The sequence below is a fragment of the Chironomus tepperi genome, unplaced genomic scaffold, assembly GCF_022539635.2.
Source record: "Chironomus tepperi strain 1889 unplaced genomic scaffold, CSIRO-AGI_Ctep_v1 contig_423, whole genome shotgun sequence".
Classification (NCBI taxonomy): Eukaryota; Metazoa; Arthropoda; class Insecta; order Diptera; family Chironomidae; genus Chironomus; species Chironomus tepperi.
The window spans coordinates 559,995-576,431 of NW_027226545.1; the positions used below are offsets into that span (position 1 = coordinate 559,995).

The 16,437-nt window shown below is 35.0% G+C and overlaps 1 protein-coding gene across 1 annotated transcript in view; it reads left to right on the plus strand.

The window, feature by feature from the left end:
* The first annotated feature begins 477 nt into the window (after positions 1 to 477).
* Positions 478 to 16,437, plus strand: part of LOC139097486 (netrin-1-like) — a 67,545-nt gene continuing 51,585 nt past the window's right edge. Inside the window, exon 1 of the mRNA XM_070649357.1 lies at positions 478 to 2,368. Within this exon, the coding sequence (XP_070505458.1) occupies positions 1,111 to 2,368 (1,258 nt within the window). The 5' untranslated portion in view covers positions 478 to 1,110. The remainder of the gene's footprint in view (positions 2,369 to 16,437) is intronic.

The window sequence follows — 16,437 nt, forward strand, 5'->3', positions numbered from 1 at the left end:
ACAGGTAATAATTCAAAAAATTATTAAAGCTTTTATGAGCATAAGACATGCTAAAAATAGTAAAACAGAAATAGTCTAGACGCCATTAAGGAAGAAGAATTTTTCTGTGTTTTTTGTTCTATGTCATAAATAAATTTCTACCAATCTCAGTAAAAAAGAGAAATTTCCGAAGGCATCAGGTGCACGGAAGTGATTTTTTTTCTTCTTTCAAAATTGCCATTTCAACTGTTGATCCACCACTTATGTCATGCGACATTGCATTATGTTGCGCAACATGAGGCACACAAAAAATATTAAATTTTTGAGAGAGAGAATATAAAGCATAAATTGAGAGTCAAGAGAAGCTCCAACGACATATTCTGAGTTCTCACATACATACATCCTGTTTCTGTCCTCCCCCGAACAAAAAAAAGGTGAAAAAAAAAAGATTGAAAATTTATTTGTTATGCTTTCAGTCTTGCTTTTCCTTCCGTTGAGTTCGAGCGCCAATTGTGGATAAAAAAAAATATTTTTTTTCTAATCGTGCGAAGGAAGTAATTTCGGAAAAAAGTGGATTTTCGTGTGAGAATTTTTTCAGTTTCCTGTTTATGGAATAAATTGCGGTGGATTGACTTTTTAAATAAAAATTGCCGCGATACCAAAAAGTGGATTTTTTGTAAGAATTTCTCGTGGATTTATGTGACAAAAAAAGAAATAATTTAGATTGTCGAGCCAAAAAAAATAAATTAATAAATCTTGCCTTACTGTCCAAAAAAAAGAGCCGACAAGAGGCACCGCAAAAATCGGAGCCAAAAAATAATGTTCTAGATCCACAAAAAAAAAAAATAAAATAAATATAAAGTCACAGTGAAAAGGAGAAGAAAGAATTGTGTGTAAATAATTTTTTCATTGAGGATGCTGCTCATGCTGTGAGACAGCTTGACGCCGGATATTTTAAACAGTGTTCATATTTGTTATTCTCAGTTTGTGTGCTACATTATTGCGATATCAGCAATAATAATAAAAAAAATAAATATTTTATCCGTAGACATAAAAATTTATTGTGTCTATTAGCACGCCTAACTAGGGAGAGATACATCCAAAAAAAAAAAATTCCTCAACAGTGAAATAATGTTCAGTGTAAAGTTATTAATTTATGTAAACTTAATTACATTGTCGCTCCTTCATGCGGCAACACTTGATGTTTTTAAAAAATCCTCAACATTTATCGCACCATCAAAATCATATGATCCATGTTATGACGAGGATAGACCGATGCGATGTCTACCAGATTTTGTAAATGCGGCATTTGGTTTACCAATTTTCGCATCCTCAACATGCGGTCTAAATGGACCAGTTAAAGTTTGTGATAATCCAACAAATTTTAAGAGTGAATCTCCTGTGTGTAATTTATGCGATGATTCAAATCCTAAAAATAGATATCCATCTACTGCATTATCTGATATAAATAATAGTCAAAATATAACATGTTGGCGTAGTGAACCAACACCCGTATCAACGAGTATTGATGCGCCTCCTGACAATGTGACATTGACATTATCATTGGGTAAAAAATACGAATTGACTTATGTTAGCTTGGTATTCTGTCCACGTTCAATAAAGCCAGACTCATTGGCCATTTATAAAAGTACTGACTATGGTAAAACGTGGCAACCATTTCAATATTATAGCACGCAATGTCGACGATTTTATGGACGTCCCAATCGTGCGACAATAACAAAGAATAATGAACAGGAGGCTTTATGTACCGACAGTCATTTATACAATAAGGATACGACAACATTACAAGGATCGCGTATTGCATTCAGTACTTTAGAAGGACGACCATCAGCTGCTGATTTTGATACATCAACAATACTTCAAGATTGGGTTACAGCAACAGATATAAGAGTTATATTTCATCGTCAACAAATTCCACAACATCAACAGCTTGAGGAAAATGTTCACCAAAGTGGCGACGATGATGATATTGAAGATGATGATGACGATGAGGACGATGATATTGTCTATACGGAATCATCAAGTATGAAATCAATAAAAACTGTACTACCTAAATATGATATTAAAGATGACGACTCATATGATGACAATCAATTGGATATGTCAACATTATTAACAACATCATCATACAATGAAAATAATAATAACAATGGACAGCTGATGATGCATTATGCACTTTCTGATTTTTCTGTTGGTGGTCGATGTAAATGCAATGGACATGCATCACGCTGTGTACGAGGTGTTGATGGTCAAATGGAGTGCGAATGTAAACATAATACTGCGGGTAGAGATTGTGAAAAATGCAAATTATTTTATTTTGATAGACCGTGGGCACGAGCCACGTCACGTGATTCAAATGAGTGTAAAGGTGAGTTGGAATTAAATTTATTTTGATTAATGGTTGACCTGAGTGGTTGGGTGAGGTGTTGTGCCTAATCATTTGACTCATACTTGGGTATTTGATTGATGGATTGAAATTGAGTATCAATTTGGGATTGTAAGGAATTTAGGGGCTTCTAGGCACTCGGTACTCAAAAGTCTTGTTGATGATGAAGAACTAAAGTCCCAAAAGTTGATTAAATTGACATAACTTGATGATACTTCTTCTTCATCTACTTCATTGAATTAATTTAACTCGGGTACGAAAAACTGTAACTTAATTAAAATCACTCAAATTTAATTAATTTGTTCATCAAACTAGTTCAGTAGAAACTTTGACACTCCAAAAACTTCTCCCTCATCAACAAAGGAGAGGATATATCTCTGTCTTATAAAACCGCTGTCATGTGAATTCATCTAATAAGTCACCGCTCATTTACTTCCTCAAAGTCATTCTAATGTAAAGAAAAAATTTCACACACAATGACGGATGTGTTGAGGAAAAAGGATAATGTATGCAAATGATCTGTAAGCGTTTCTCCATTTTTGGCTGGTTGATAAAGAATAATTGGAACCAATTGAGCTATCAAGTGAAAAAAAGCACATATTTGTATCCTTTTTACGCAAAAAAAAGTACATTTATTTCGTTCCTAAATCACTCCGACAGCATAAATCCATTTTTCTTTGCCTTTTATTTCTATAGAACAAACAAAATACTTTTATGGAATTGGAAAATACTATAATATATGGATGTATACATGATTAGATACAAAGGGAAGACATACATAATAATGGGTATTGTGGGGATTGTGTCGATGAGTAGTCATTGAATTGGGGAGAGTTGAAAACAAATGTGCAATTCAGTGGATTTTAATGAAGGGATCAATGAATGTGTGTCCATATAGAGTTCAAGTCAATACATAATAAGTGGGTGTGATGTCGGGGGGTGATGGAAGTATGTTTGCTACATGTATATGAATAAAATAATATTTCATCATCTGCATAATGTAAGGGGACCATTCTGACAATTTTCCAAAAATATATAGAGGACCATCAACAATGAAAATGGAAATATAGAGTGAATTAAGCATAGTTGAGCCACAGAGTGAGTTGAGAAAAGGATTTTTTTCTCTTCTTCTTCAATGGCTGGATTGTATTGAAAAATGATTGCACATTTATCAGACTTGGAGGGTAGCAAAAGAGAGAAAAGAAGAAAAAGTTCTCGTCTTTCTGCTGCTTTTGTTGGATGTAAATCTAAATATTATTTGTGCTGATTTTTCTATGCACTGCTCGTAAATAAATAGGGAGATGAAAACCCCAAATAAGAATTGAGGAAGGAAGAAAATAAAAATTTAAATGCGAGTGACGAGAATATTGGATTTATCAATTGTGCTGGAATTTAATCATGCTTTGGTTGCTTGCTGCCACTGCTGCATATAAAAGGGGATTTATATCACATTCCATTTCCATTATTACTTTTGATTAGACGAATAAACATGTATCATATTATGGCATCATTATTTCTTGTTGCTGCTTCACAATTCGCAACTCTTTCTATAGAAAAAAGAATTTCATATTCACACCAAATTTTCAATTTGGGTGAATATATTGCTTTTGGTATTTTGAAATTTCAGTTTTTTTAATTTCCTGCATCAGGCTTACAGAATTGACAAATATTTCCAATGGTGGAAAGTCTGTGCCTGAAAATACCAATCCAACAGTGAAAACCGCATCTTGATTGGTGCTTCCTGTGCCGAGAAATCGCAAAAAAACACTTTCTGTTATTTAGTTAGTTAGTTAGTTAGTTAGTTAGTTAGTTAGTTAGTTAGTTAGTTAATCAGCACGATATCTCTCTTCAAACTCAATACTAAGACTTCGGGTTTTTTGCTTCTGGTAGGGAATGGGTATGGCAAGAACTGTATTGTTTTTGGAGCCATAAGATGCTTCCATTGAGGCACAAGATGTAAAAAACTGTCTTTTTTTGGTCCAAATTATAGTCGATTATTGCAAAATAAATGTTTGTAAACAAACAAAAAAATAAATTGAACTGAATCTTATTGGATCTCATTTTAATGGTCTAGAAGTGAACTGGATCCTACTGGATCTTGTTTTTAAGTATCTGGAAGTTATATGGATCCTACTGGATCTCATTTTAATGGTCTGGAAGTGAACTGGATCCTACTGGATCTTGTTTTTAAGTATCTGGAAGTTATATGGATCCTACTGGATCTCATTTTAATGGTCTGGAAGTGAACTGGATCCTACTGGATCTTGTTTTTATGCATCTGGAAGTTGTATGGATCCTACTGGATCTCATTTTAATGGTCTAGAAGTGAACTGGATCCTACTGGATCTTGTTTTTAAGTATCTGGAAGTTATATGGATCCTACTGGATCTCATTTTAATGGTCTGGAAGTGAACTGGATCCTACTGGATCTTGTTTTTATGCATCTGGAAGTTATATGGATCCTACTGGATCTCATTTTAATGGTCTGGAAGTGAACTGGATCCTACTGGATCTTGTTTTTAAGTATCTGGAAGTTATATGGATCCTACTGGATCTCATTTTAATGGTCTGGAAGTGAACTGGATCCTACTGGATCTTGTTTTTATGCATCTGGAAGTTATATGGATCCTACTGGATCTCATTTTAATGGTCTAGAAGTGAACTGGATCCTACTGGATCTTGTTTTTAAGTATCTGGAAGTTATATGGATCCTACTGGATCTCATTTTAATGGTCTGGAAGTGAACTGGATCCTACTGGATCTTGTTTTTATGCATCTGGAAGTTGTATGGATCCTACTGGATCTCATTTTAATGGTCTAGAAGTGAACTGGATCCTACTGGATCTCATTTTAATGGTCTGAAAGTGAACTGGATCCTACTGGATCTTGTTTTTATGCATCTGGAAGTTGTATGGATCCTACTGGATCTCATTTTAATGGTCTAGAAGTGAACTGGATCCTACTGGATCTTGTTTTTAAGTATCTGGAAGTTGTATGGATCCTACTGGATCTCATTTTAATGGTATGGAAGTGAACTGAATTTACTGGATCTTGTTTTCATGCATCTGGAAGTTGTATGGATCCTACTGGATCTCATTTTAATAGTCTAGAAGTGAACTGGATCCTACTGGATCTTGATTTTATGCATCTAGAAGTTATATGGATCCTACTGGATCTCATTTTAATGGTCTAGAAGTGAACTGGATCCTACTGGATCTTGTTTTTAAGTATCTGGGAGTTATATGGATCCTACTGGATCTCATTTTAATAGTCTAGAAGTGAACTGGATCCTACTGGATCTTGTTTTTATGCATCTGGAAGTTGTATGGATCCTACTGGATCTCATTTTAATAGTCTAGAAGTGAACTGGATCCTACTGGATCTCATTTTAATGGTCTGGAAGTGAACTGGATCCTACTGGATCTTGTTTTTAAGTATCTGGAAGTTGTATGGATCCTACTGGATCTCATTTTAATAGTCTAGAAGTGAACTGGATCCTACTGGATCTCATTTTAATGGTCTGGAAGTGAACTGGATCCTACTGGATCTTGTTTTTATGCATCTGGAAGTTGTATGGATCCTACTGGATCTCATTTTAATAGTCTAGAAGTGAACTGGATCCTACTGGATCTTGTTTTTATGTATCTGGAAGTTGTATGGATCCTACTGGATCTCATTTTAATAGTCTAGAAGTGAACTGGATCCTACTGGATCTTGTTTTTAATATAATAATAATAATAATAATATAATAAATTTATTACCAACGGTATTTGATTAACAATAAAATATGTATAATTCTGATATTTCTTTACTAATTTCAATATTCATTTTTGACACGAAACTTTAAACAATTCTGAGATACTTCAAACAATTCTGAGATACTTCATATTCTTCTATTCGGAGCTGCATTGTAGCACTTTAGTATCAACGCTGTATTGCCAAAAAGCACCCTCGAGAAGGTGATTTATGTCTTTAATACTCGCGCATACTGGTGGGTCCGAATTGGATACAATTTCCACTCTGCAGCCACACTCAATATACATGATTCCACCCTTCGGTCTAGTGTATACTGTGATTATCGCGCATCTATCGAAACGCTGGCAATACTGTACATACTCAATCTACATTTACGAGCACCTTAAAGACAGGAGTAAGGATAAGACCTTTTACCTAATAAATGCCTGATTGCGATCACAGTATGCTGCGACTATCGTTTGTACATGGGTGCACCACGTGAGTCTGATGTACTAATGATAGGTTCCCGGATTTATTCAAGGGGAAGTTTGATTTTACATATTCAATAGCAATTGCTTTTGTGCAAAGTTTCGTGTCTGAGGTTCTTGTCTTTTTATATGTTATGAAACTATTATATAGCTTTAAGCCGTTGTAAAATAAAGAATTTTGTGATGATGCTTTAGTATAATTCTTCAATTGGTATTCGTTGTTTCTTCTGGTTGAGTAATGGTGTTGGTCGCCTGCTTTTATCAAATGTCTCTGTAAATAGGCTGGTGAAAGTCCAAGTGCCACTCTGTGAATAAATAAAATCACATTAAGGTAGATTGTCTGTTTAACAGATAACCATTTCAAAGTTTCGAGCATGTCAACTCGTGATGTAAGAAAGTCTGCCTTTAATAACAGACGAGCAAATCGGTTAATTACTTTTTGTAGCTCATTTATCTGAGCATCACTCAACAAAAATAAAATTGACGAACAATAATTGAAGTGCGAGTTCACTAATGAAGCTACATAAAGCTTTTTGCTTTTAAAATCTAGCTTATGAGCACATCTCTTCAATACATAAAATTTTGCATTCAACTTCTTTAGAACATAATCTAAGTGATTATTGAATGTGAGACTTGAATCGACAATGATTCCTAAATATTTGATTTCTGTTACGATTTCTAATTCCTGTTCATTAAATACAATTGCCTTACATAGTGTGAGTGATTTATTGCTTGTAATAAGCATTGCTTTTGTTTTATCGATATTTAATGTGAGCTTACAGTAACAAAGCCATTTAAAGACGCGTGTGAGATCTTCATTTAGTAAATCGATAGTACTACTAAGGTCCGTATATTTGCAACTTATATAAATTAGCATATCGTCAGCAAAAATTTTAATTTTTGAGTACTGTAACACGTTGACGATATCGTTAATAAATATTAAGAATAATGCACAACTTAACACTGAACCCTGGGAAAGTCCTAAAACAATTTGTTGAATATCCGAAATTGCAACATCGAACCGTGTCTGCTGAAAACGGTTATCAAAATACGATTTGAACCAAGTTACGACTTTATCATCACATCCATACAGATGTAATTTGTGCAGCAATAACATGCGATCTACTGTCTCGAATGCACGCTTTAAGTCTATAAAGACAGCCACGGTAACAAGGTTTTTATCGTTCGCTTCCTTCCAATCTGTTAATACGCTATTAATTGAGGTTTCACAGTTGTGCAGTTTGCGAAAACCTGATTGCTGTGGTGCGAATAGACTATTAACTTCGAAATGCTCGATTAATTGATCCTTTACTACCCGCTCAAGTAGTTGACCAATTACGCATAATGTATTTATTGGTCTTAAATTTTGTACGGATATTGACCCTTTTACTTTTTGTATGGGTGTTACTGTTGTTATTTTACAATAGTCTGGTACTTCTCCATATGTTAGAGATTCATTTATAAGGGCAGTCAGGGATATTAAGAAATCAGCATTGCTGATAGCATCTAAGACGACTCTACCATTAACGTTGTCATGATAATATTTCTTTTTCATTTCGGTTACGTAACTTTGGACTGTGTTGTATGTCACTTCATTAAACACGAATTTAGTAGACGAGGGGGTGATATAGAAACGGATGTCATCATTTATCTGTGGAATCAGATATGATAATTCTTCAATGGACTGTACGAAATGTGTGTTTAGTTTGTTAGTAATAAGATAAGGGTCAGTCTCTAAGATGGTGTCAAATTTCACTGCTTGAAGTTTACTTTTATTATTATTATCATAGATAGCTTTTAGGGTTTTCCATAAACTCTTTGGGTTTTCCTTATTTTCTTGTAACTGTCTCTGTATGTATGATGCTTCTGCTTCTCTTATTTTGTTTTTGTACAAATTTCTTGCTCGAATATAATTTCTCCAATTTATATCAGTTTTCGAATTATTCCATCTAACTTTACATGCAATTTTTTCTTTTTTCAAGTCATATAGATGTTTGTTAAACCATTTTATAGAAGGATTACGTTTCACTGTTGATACTGAAATTCTAGAATTTACATATGACGAGATGCTGTTGCTGATAAATGTGAATTTATCATTAACGTTGTGTAACGAATCAAAGTCGTTCCATTCAATTGACGAAAGATGAGTACGCAAATCCTTACCAGAGTATTTAGACCAATCATTAAAAGTATAACACGTCTCGTTATTACGCAAATTATGAGAAAAAAAGTCAATGACGATGAAATTGTGATCAGCAATATTGCAGTCGTTTCTTACTATAGTTTGTAGGTTCCTCGAATTTGTGACGACCCAGTCGATCAATGTACTGCTTCCTTTGAACTCTCTGGTTGGCAAATTTACCACTTGACGAAGGTTATAGGATTTGACTTTACGAATTAAACTTTTAGAATGTGAACTATCGCTATTAAAATCATAATTGAAATCACCAATTAGATGAAAGTTTGTAGATTGGGTTGCTAAAGTTTCACATGCACCTTCGATGAAATTTAAGAAATCTGAATGACTGGAATTGTGACCTCTATAAATTAGGCAAAAAGTTTCTCTGGCATATCCATAAAGAATTTTAAAAGACATGGACCATATATGTCGTTCACTATAAGAAGCAAAAAGATCGATTTTAATTGAAGAGTGAATGTAACAGGCAACACCTCCTGTATGTCTGTTGTGGGAGTCTATTCTGTATAATACGTATCCTGGTAGAAATAATTCGTTGTCATTCATGTTGGCGATTGTTCGTGTCTCTGAAAGCATTAATATTTTGGGCTTAAATTCTGTAACAAAGATTTTGATAGTTGGCAAGTTTGAAATGAGACTCTGTGTATTTGTATACCATATAAGATGCGGCTTTGATTGCTAGATCTTTTGATTTATCTTGTTTTTAATCTTGTTAAGCCTATTCAGCATTGTGGGACATTTGTGATCAAATGAAGGATGATTTGGGCATATATCGATTTTGAATTTTCCAATTGCATCAACACAGTTAATGCATTTAAATTCAGCTGACTGACATTCTTCTGCCTTGTGCGTTTCAGAACATTTGGGGCATATTGGTGTTTTGGATTCGCAACTGTTTGCTATATGTCCTAATCTGGAGCATTTGTAACATTGTGTCACTTTTAATGCATCATAAATCCTGTACTTCTTCCATTTTATACTAATAAATCCGTGCTCAAGAGCATTCTTGTGTGATTTGGAATCCACCTCGATGATTAAAATGCTTTGCTTATCATTGTCGCGATATTTGATTTCTTTTAGAATCTTAATCTCCTTCTGATTGTCTATAAAGACGTTTTGACTGACAATTGCTTTTACAATCTCTTCATTCGTGTACTCTTGATTTTCAAATCTAATCAGCTTAAGCTGACGTTTATCATTCTTAAAAACTGTTACATCAAAGTCTTCCGATAACTTATCCTTTACTGAAGAAGCGAAAGCAGAAGCGTCTGAATTTCCTGATTTCAGTATGACTTTGTTGGCTCGTGTTGTACGGAAATCCGTAATCTTATATGCTTCCGGATCGATTGATTTCCTAACTTTATCTTTTAACTTTTCTTTATCTATTTCTGGATTTTTCGGAGCAAGTACAAGAGTTGATTCCTTAACAACTTCTGAAAACGAACGTGTGTTATCGGCGAATGACTGAACGTTTATAGGCCTATTTGATAAATCGGATTGGGTCTTTTTGACATTTTTAATTTCCATAATTACTTCAAGCATTGTTTTATTAATTAAATCTAGTTGGAACTGTATATTGCTAATATTTACTGAAAAAGATGTTAGAGAGGGCATACATTTCGTACAGAAGTATTTAAAACCATTTAATTCAGCGGTTTGGATAAATTCATCATTAATTTTTGCATTTGTAAATGCTTTATTACATGTGTGGGTTAGTAATTTACAGATTGTGCATTGGGCGAATTCATGAATACTACTTTCAACGTTGCAATTTGGACAAATTTTATTTAATTCATTATTTTCAATAGGCATTATAATTAAATATTGTACTCAACGTATTTTGATTGATGATTATGTTCAGATCTACTGTAATACTCTTTACGTGTTATATCGGCTCAACAGATTTTGAATGCTCACTAACACTATCGTACACAATTGTAAACAAACTTAATTCAATTTATTTTTATCCAATAATTTACGTGTTTATGGCTTTGTTACTGCTTTTTTTTTCACTTTTTCTTTATGGTTTTGCTTAAATTTCACTAAATAGTTCTATATTCGTGCAATATTGTTACGATCAAAAGCTAATTTATTTATTTTTCAAAAACAATTCAGTCAATTTCTATTTAATTAATTTTGAGCGTAATTCATTAAATTTCTCACTGCACTTCAGATTGTTTTGAACAACTATTCGATTATGCACTTATTAAACTAAAAATTGATATTTAATTATTTGTAGTTTGAGAATTATAAATGAACTATTAATTGCAAAAAATTTTGACAACAACACAGCCCGGTCGTAACCTTTCGAGGTTTTTTTTTTTTTTAAGTATCTGGAAGTTGTACGGACCCTACTGGATCTCATTTTAATGGTCTGGAAGTGAACTGGATCCTACTGGATCTTGTTTTTATGCATCTGGAAGTTGTATGGATCCTACTGGATCTCATTTTAATAGTCTAGAAGTGAACTGGATCCTACTGGATCTTGTTTTTATGCATCTGGAAGTTGTATGGATCCTACTGGATCTCATTTTAATGGTCTAGAAGTGAACTGGATCCTACTGGATCTCATTTTAATGGTCTGGAAGTGAACTGGATCCTACTGGATCTTGTTTTTATGTATCTGGAAGTTGTATGGATCCTACTGGATCTCATTTTAATAGTCTAGAAGTGAACTGGATCCTACTGGATCTTGTTTTTAAGTATCTGGAAGTTGTATGGATCCTACTGGATCTCATTTTAATAGTCGAGAAGTGAACTGGATCCTACTGGATCTTGTTTTTAAGTATCCGGAAGTTGTATGGATCCTACTGGATCTCATTTTAATGGTCTGGAAGTGAACTGGATCCTACTGGATCTTGTTTTTATGTATCTGGAAGTTGTATGGATCCTACTGGATCTCATTTTAATAGTCTAGAAGTGAACTGGATCCTACTGGATCTTGTTTTTATGTATCTGGAAGTTGTATGGATCCTACTGGATCTCATTTTAATAGTCTAGAAGTGAACTGGATCCTACTGGATCTTGTTTTTAAGTATCTGGAAGTTGTATGGACCCTACTGGATCTCATTTTAATGGTCTGGAAGTGAACTGGATCCTACTGGATCTTGTTTTTATGCATCTGGAAGTTGTATGGATCCTACTGGATCTCATTTTAATGGTCTAGAAGTGAACTGGATCCTACTGGATCTTGTTTTTAAGTATCTGGAAGTTGTATGGATCCTACTGGATCTCATTTTAATGGTCTGGAAGTGAACTGAATTTACTGGATCTTGTTTTTATGCATCTGGAAGTTGTATGGATCCTACTGGATCTCATTTTAATAGTCTAGAAGTGAACTGGATCCTACTGGATCTTGTTTTTATGCATCTGGAAGTTGTATGGATCCTACTGGATCTCATTTTAATAGTCTAGAAGTGAACTGGATCCTACTGGATCTTGTTTTAATGGTCTGGAAGTGAACTGGATCCTACTGGATCTCATTTTAATAGTCTAGAAGTGAACTGGATCCTACTGGATCTTGTTTTTAAGTATCTGGAAGTTGTATGGATCCTACTGGATCTCATTTTAATAGTCTAGAAGTGAACTGGATCCTACTGGATCTTGTTTTTAAGTATCCGGAAGTTGTATGGATCCTACTGGATCTCATTTTAATGGTCTGGAAGTGAACTGGATCCTACTGGATCTTGTTTTTATGTATCTGGAAGTTGTATGGATCCTACTGGATCTCATTTTAATAGTCTAGAAGTGAACTGGATCCTACTGGATCTTGTTTTTATGTATCTGGAAGTTGTATGGATCCTACTGGATCTCATTTTAATAGTCTAGAAGTGAACTGGATCCTACTGGATCTTGTTTTTAAGTATCTGGAAGTTGTATGGACCCTACTGGATCTCATTTTAATGGTCTGGAAGTGAACTGGATCCTACTGGATCTTGTTTTTATGCATCTGGAAGTTGTATGGATCCTACTGGATCTCATTTTAATGGTCTAGAAGTGAACTGGATCCTACTGGATCTTGTTTTTAAGTATCTGGAAGTTGTATGGATCCTACTGGATCTCATTTTAATGGTCTGGAAGTGAACTGAATTTACTGGATCTTGTTTTTATGCATCTGGAAGTTGTATGGATCCTACTGGATCTCATTTTAATAGTCTAGAAGTGAACTGGATCCTACTGGATCTTGTTTTTATGTATCTGGAAGTTGTATGGATCCTACTGGATCTCATTTTAATAGTCTAGAAGTGAACTGGATCCTACTGGATCTTGTTTTTAAGTATCTGGAAGTTGTACGGACCCTACTGGATCTCATTTTAATGGTCTGGAAGTGAACTGGATCCTACTGGATCTTGTTTTTATGCATCTGGAAGTTGTATGGATCCTACTGGATCTCATTTTAATAGTCTAGAAGTGAACTGGATCCTACTGGATCTTGTTTTTATGCATCTGGAAGTTGTATGGATCCTACTGGATCTCATTTTAATGGTCTAGAAGTGAACTGGATCCTACTGGATCTCATTTTAATGGTCTGGAAGTGAACTGGATCCTACTGGATCTTGTTTTTATGTATCTGGAAGTTGTATGGATCCTACTGGATCTCATTTTAATAGTCTAGAAGTGAACTGGATCCTACTGGATCTTGTTTTTAAGTATCTGGAAGTTGTATGGATCCTACTGGATCTCATTTTAATAGTCGAGAAGTGAACTGGATCCTACTGGATCTTGTTTTTAAGTATCCGGAAGTTGTATGGATCCTACTGGATCTCATTTTAATGGTCTGGAAGTGAACTGGATCCTACTGGATCTTGTTTTTATGTATCTGGAAGTTGTATGGATCCTACTGGATCTCATTTTAATAGTCTAGAAGTGAACTGGATCCTACTGGATCTTGTTTTTATGTATCTGGAAGTTGTATGGATCCTACTGGATCTCATTTTAATAGTCTAGAAGTGAACTGGATCCTACTGGATCTTGTTTTTAAGTATCTGGAAGTTGTATGGACCCTACTGGATCTCATTTTAATGGTCTGGAAGTGAACTGGATCCTACTGGATCTTGTTTTTATGCATCTGGAAGTTGTATGGATCCTACTGGATCTCATTTTAATGGTCTAGAAGTGAACTGGATCCTACTGGATCTTGTTTTTAAGTATCTGGAAGTTGTATGGATCCTACTGGATCTCATTTTAATGGTCTGGAAGTGAACTGAATTTACTGGATCTTGTTTTTATGCATCTGGAAGTTGTATGGATCCTACTGGATCTCATTTTAATAGTCTAGAAGTGAACTGGATCCTACTGGATCTTGTTTTTATGCATCTGGAAGTTGTATGGATCCTACTGGATCTCATTTTAATAGTCTAGAAGTGAACTGGATCCTACTGGATCTTGTTTTAATGGTCTGGAAGTGAACTGGATCCTACTGGATCTCATTTTAATAGTCTAGAAGTGAACTGGATCCTACTGGATCTTGTTTTTAAGTATCTGGAAGTTGTATGGATCCTACTGGATCTCATTTTAATAGTCTAGAAGTGAACTGGATCCTACTGGATCTTGTTTTTAAGTATCCGGAAGTTGTATGGATCCTACTGGATCTCATTTTAATGGTCTGGAAGTGAACTGGATCCTACTGGATCTTGTTTTTATGTATCTGGAAGTTGTATGGATCCTACTGGATCTCATTTTAATAGTCTAGAAGTGAACTGGATCCTACTGGATCTTGTTTTTATGTATCTGGAAGTTGTATGGATCCTACTGGATCTCATTTTAATAGTCTAGAAGTGAACTGGATCCTACTGGATCTTGTTTTTAAGTATCTGGAAGTTGTATGGACCCTACTGGATCTCATTTTAATGGTCTGGAAGTGAACTGGATCCTACTGGATCTTGTTTTTATGCATCTGGAAGTTGTATGGATCCTACTGGATCTCATTTTAATGGTCTAGAAGTGAACTGGATCCTACTGGATCTTGTTTTTAAGTATCTGGAAGTTGTATGGATCCTACTGGATCTCATTTTAATGGTCTGGAAGTGAACTGAATTTACTGGATCTTGTTTTTATGCATCTGGAAGTTGTATGGATCCTACTGGATCTCATTTTAATAGTCTAGAAGTGAACTGGATCCTACTGGATCTTGTTTTTAAGTATCTGGAAGTTGTATGGATCCTACTGGATCTCATTTTAATGGTCTGGAAGTGAACTGGATCCTACTGGATCTTGTTTTTATGCATCTGGAAGTTGTATGGATCCTACTGGATCTCATTTTAATAGTCTAGAAGTGAACTGGATCCTACTGGATCTTGATTTTATGCATCTGGAAGTTATATGGATCCTACTGGATCTCATTTTAATGGTCTAGAAGTGAACTGGATCCTACTGGATCTTGTTTTTAAGTATCTGGAAGTTGTATGGATCCTGCTGGATCTCATTTTAATGGTCTGGAAGTGAACTGGATCCTACTGGATCTTGTTTTTATGCATCTGGAAGTTGTATGGATCCTACTGGATCTCATTTTAATAGTCTAGAAGTGAACTGGATCCTACTGGATCTCATTTTAATGGTCTGGAAGTGAACTGGATCCTACTGGATCTCATTTTAATGGTCTGGAAGTTATATGGATCCTACTGGATCTCATTTTAATGGTCTAGAAGTGAACTGGATCCTACTGGATCTTGTTTTTAAGTATCTGGAAGTTGTATGGATCCTACTGGATCTCATTTTAATGGTCTGGAAGTGAACTGGATCCTACTGGATCTTGTTTTTATGTATCTGGAAGTGGTATGGATCCTACTGGATCTCATTTTAATGGTGTGGAAGTGAACTAGATCCTACTGGATCTTGTTTTTATGTATCTGGAAGTTGTTTGGATCCTCCTGGATCTCATTTTAATGGTCTGGAAGTGAACTGGATCCTACTGGATCTTGTTTTAATGTATCTGGAAGTTGTATGGATCCTACTGGATCTCATTTTAATGGTCTGGAAGTGAACTGGATCCTACTGGATCTTGTTTTTATGTATCAGGAAGTTGTATGGATCCTACTGGATCTCATTTTAATGGTCTAGAAGTGAACTGGATCCTACTGGATCTCATTTTAATGGTGTGGAAGTGAACTGGATCCTACTGGATCTTGTTTTTATGTGTCTGGGAGTTATATGGATCCTACTGGATCTCATTTTAATGGTCTAGAAGTGAACTGGATCCTACTGGATCTTGTTTTTAAGTATCTGGAAGTTGTATGGATCCTACTGGATCTCATTTTAATGGTCTGGAAGTGAACTGGATCCTACTGGATCTTGTTTTTATGTATCTGGAAGTGGTATGGATCCTACTGGATCTCATTTCAATGGTCTGGAAGTGAACTGGATCCTACTGGATCTTGTTTTTATGTATCTGGAAGTTGTATGGATCCTGCTGGATCTCATTTTAATGGTCTAGAAGTGAACTGGATCCTACTGGATCTCATTTTAATGGTGTGGAAGTGAACTGGACCCTACTGGATCTTATTTTTATGTGTCTGGAAGTTATAAGGATCCTACTAGACTATAAGGTTTAGTGATTTATAAAAGTACTGTAATCTACCCAAGTCGGGCGAACGAAGCTCTGCCCGGCTCGTATAGTGATCTATAAAAGTACT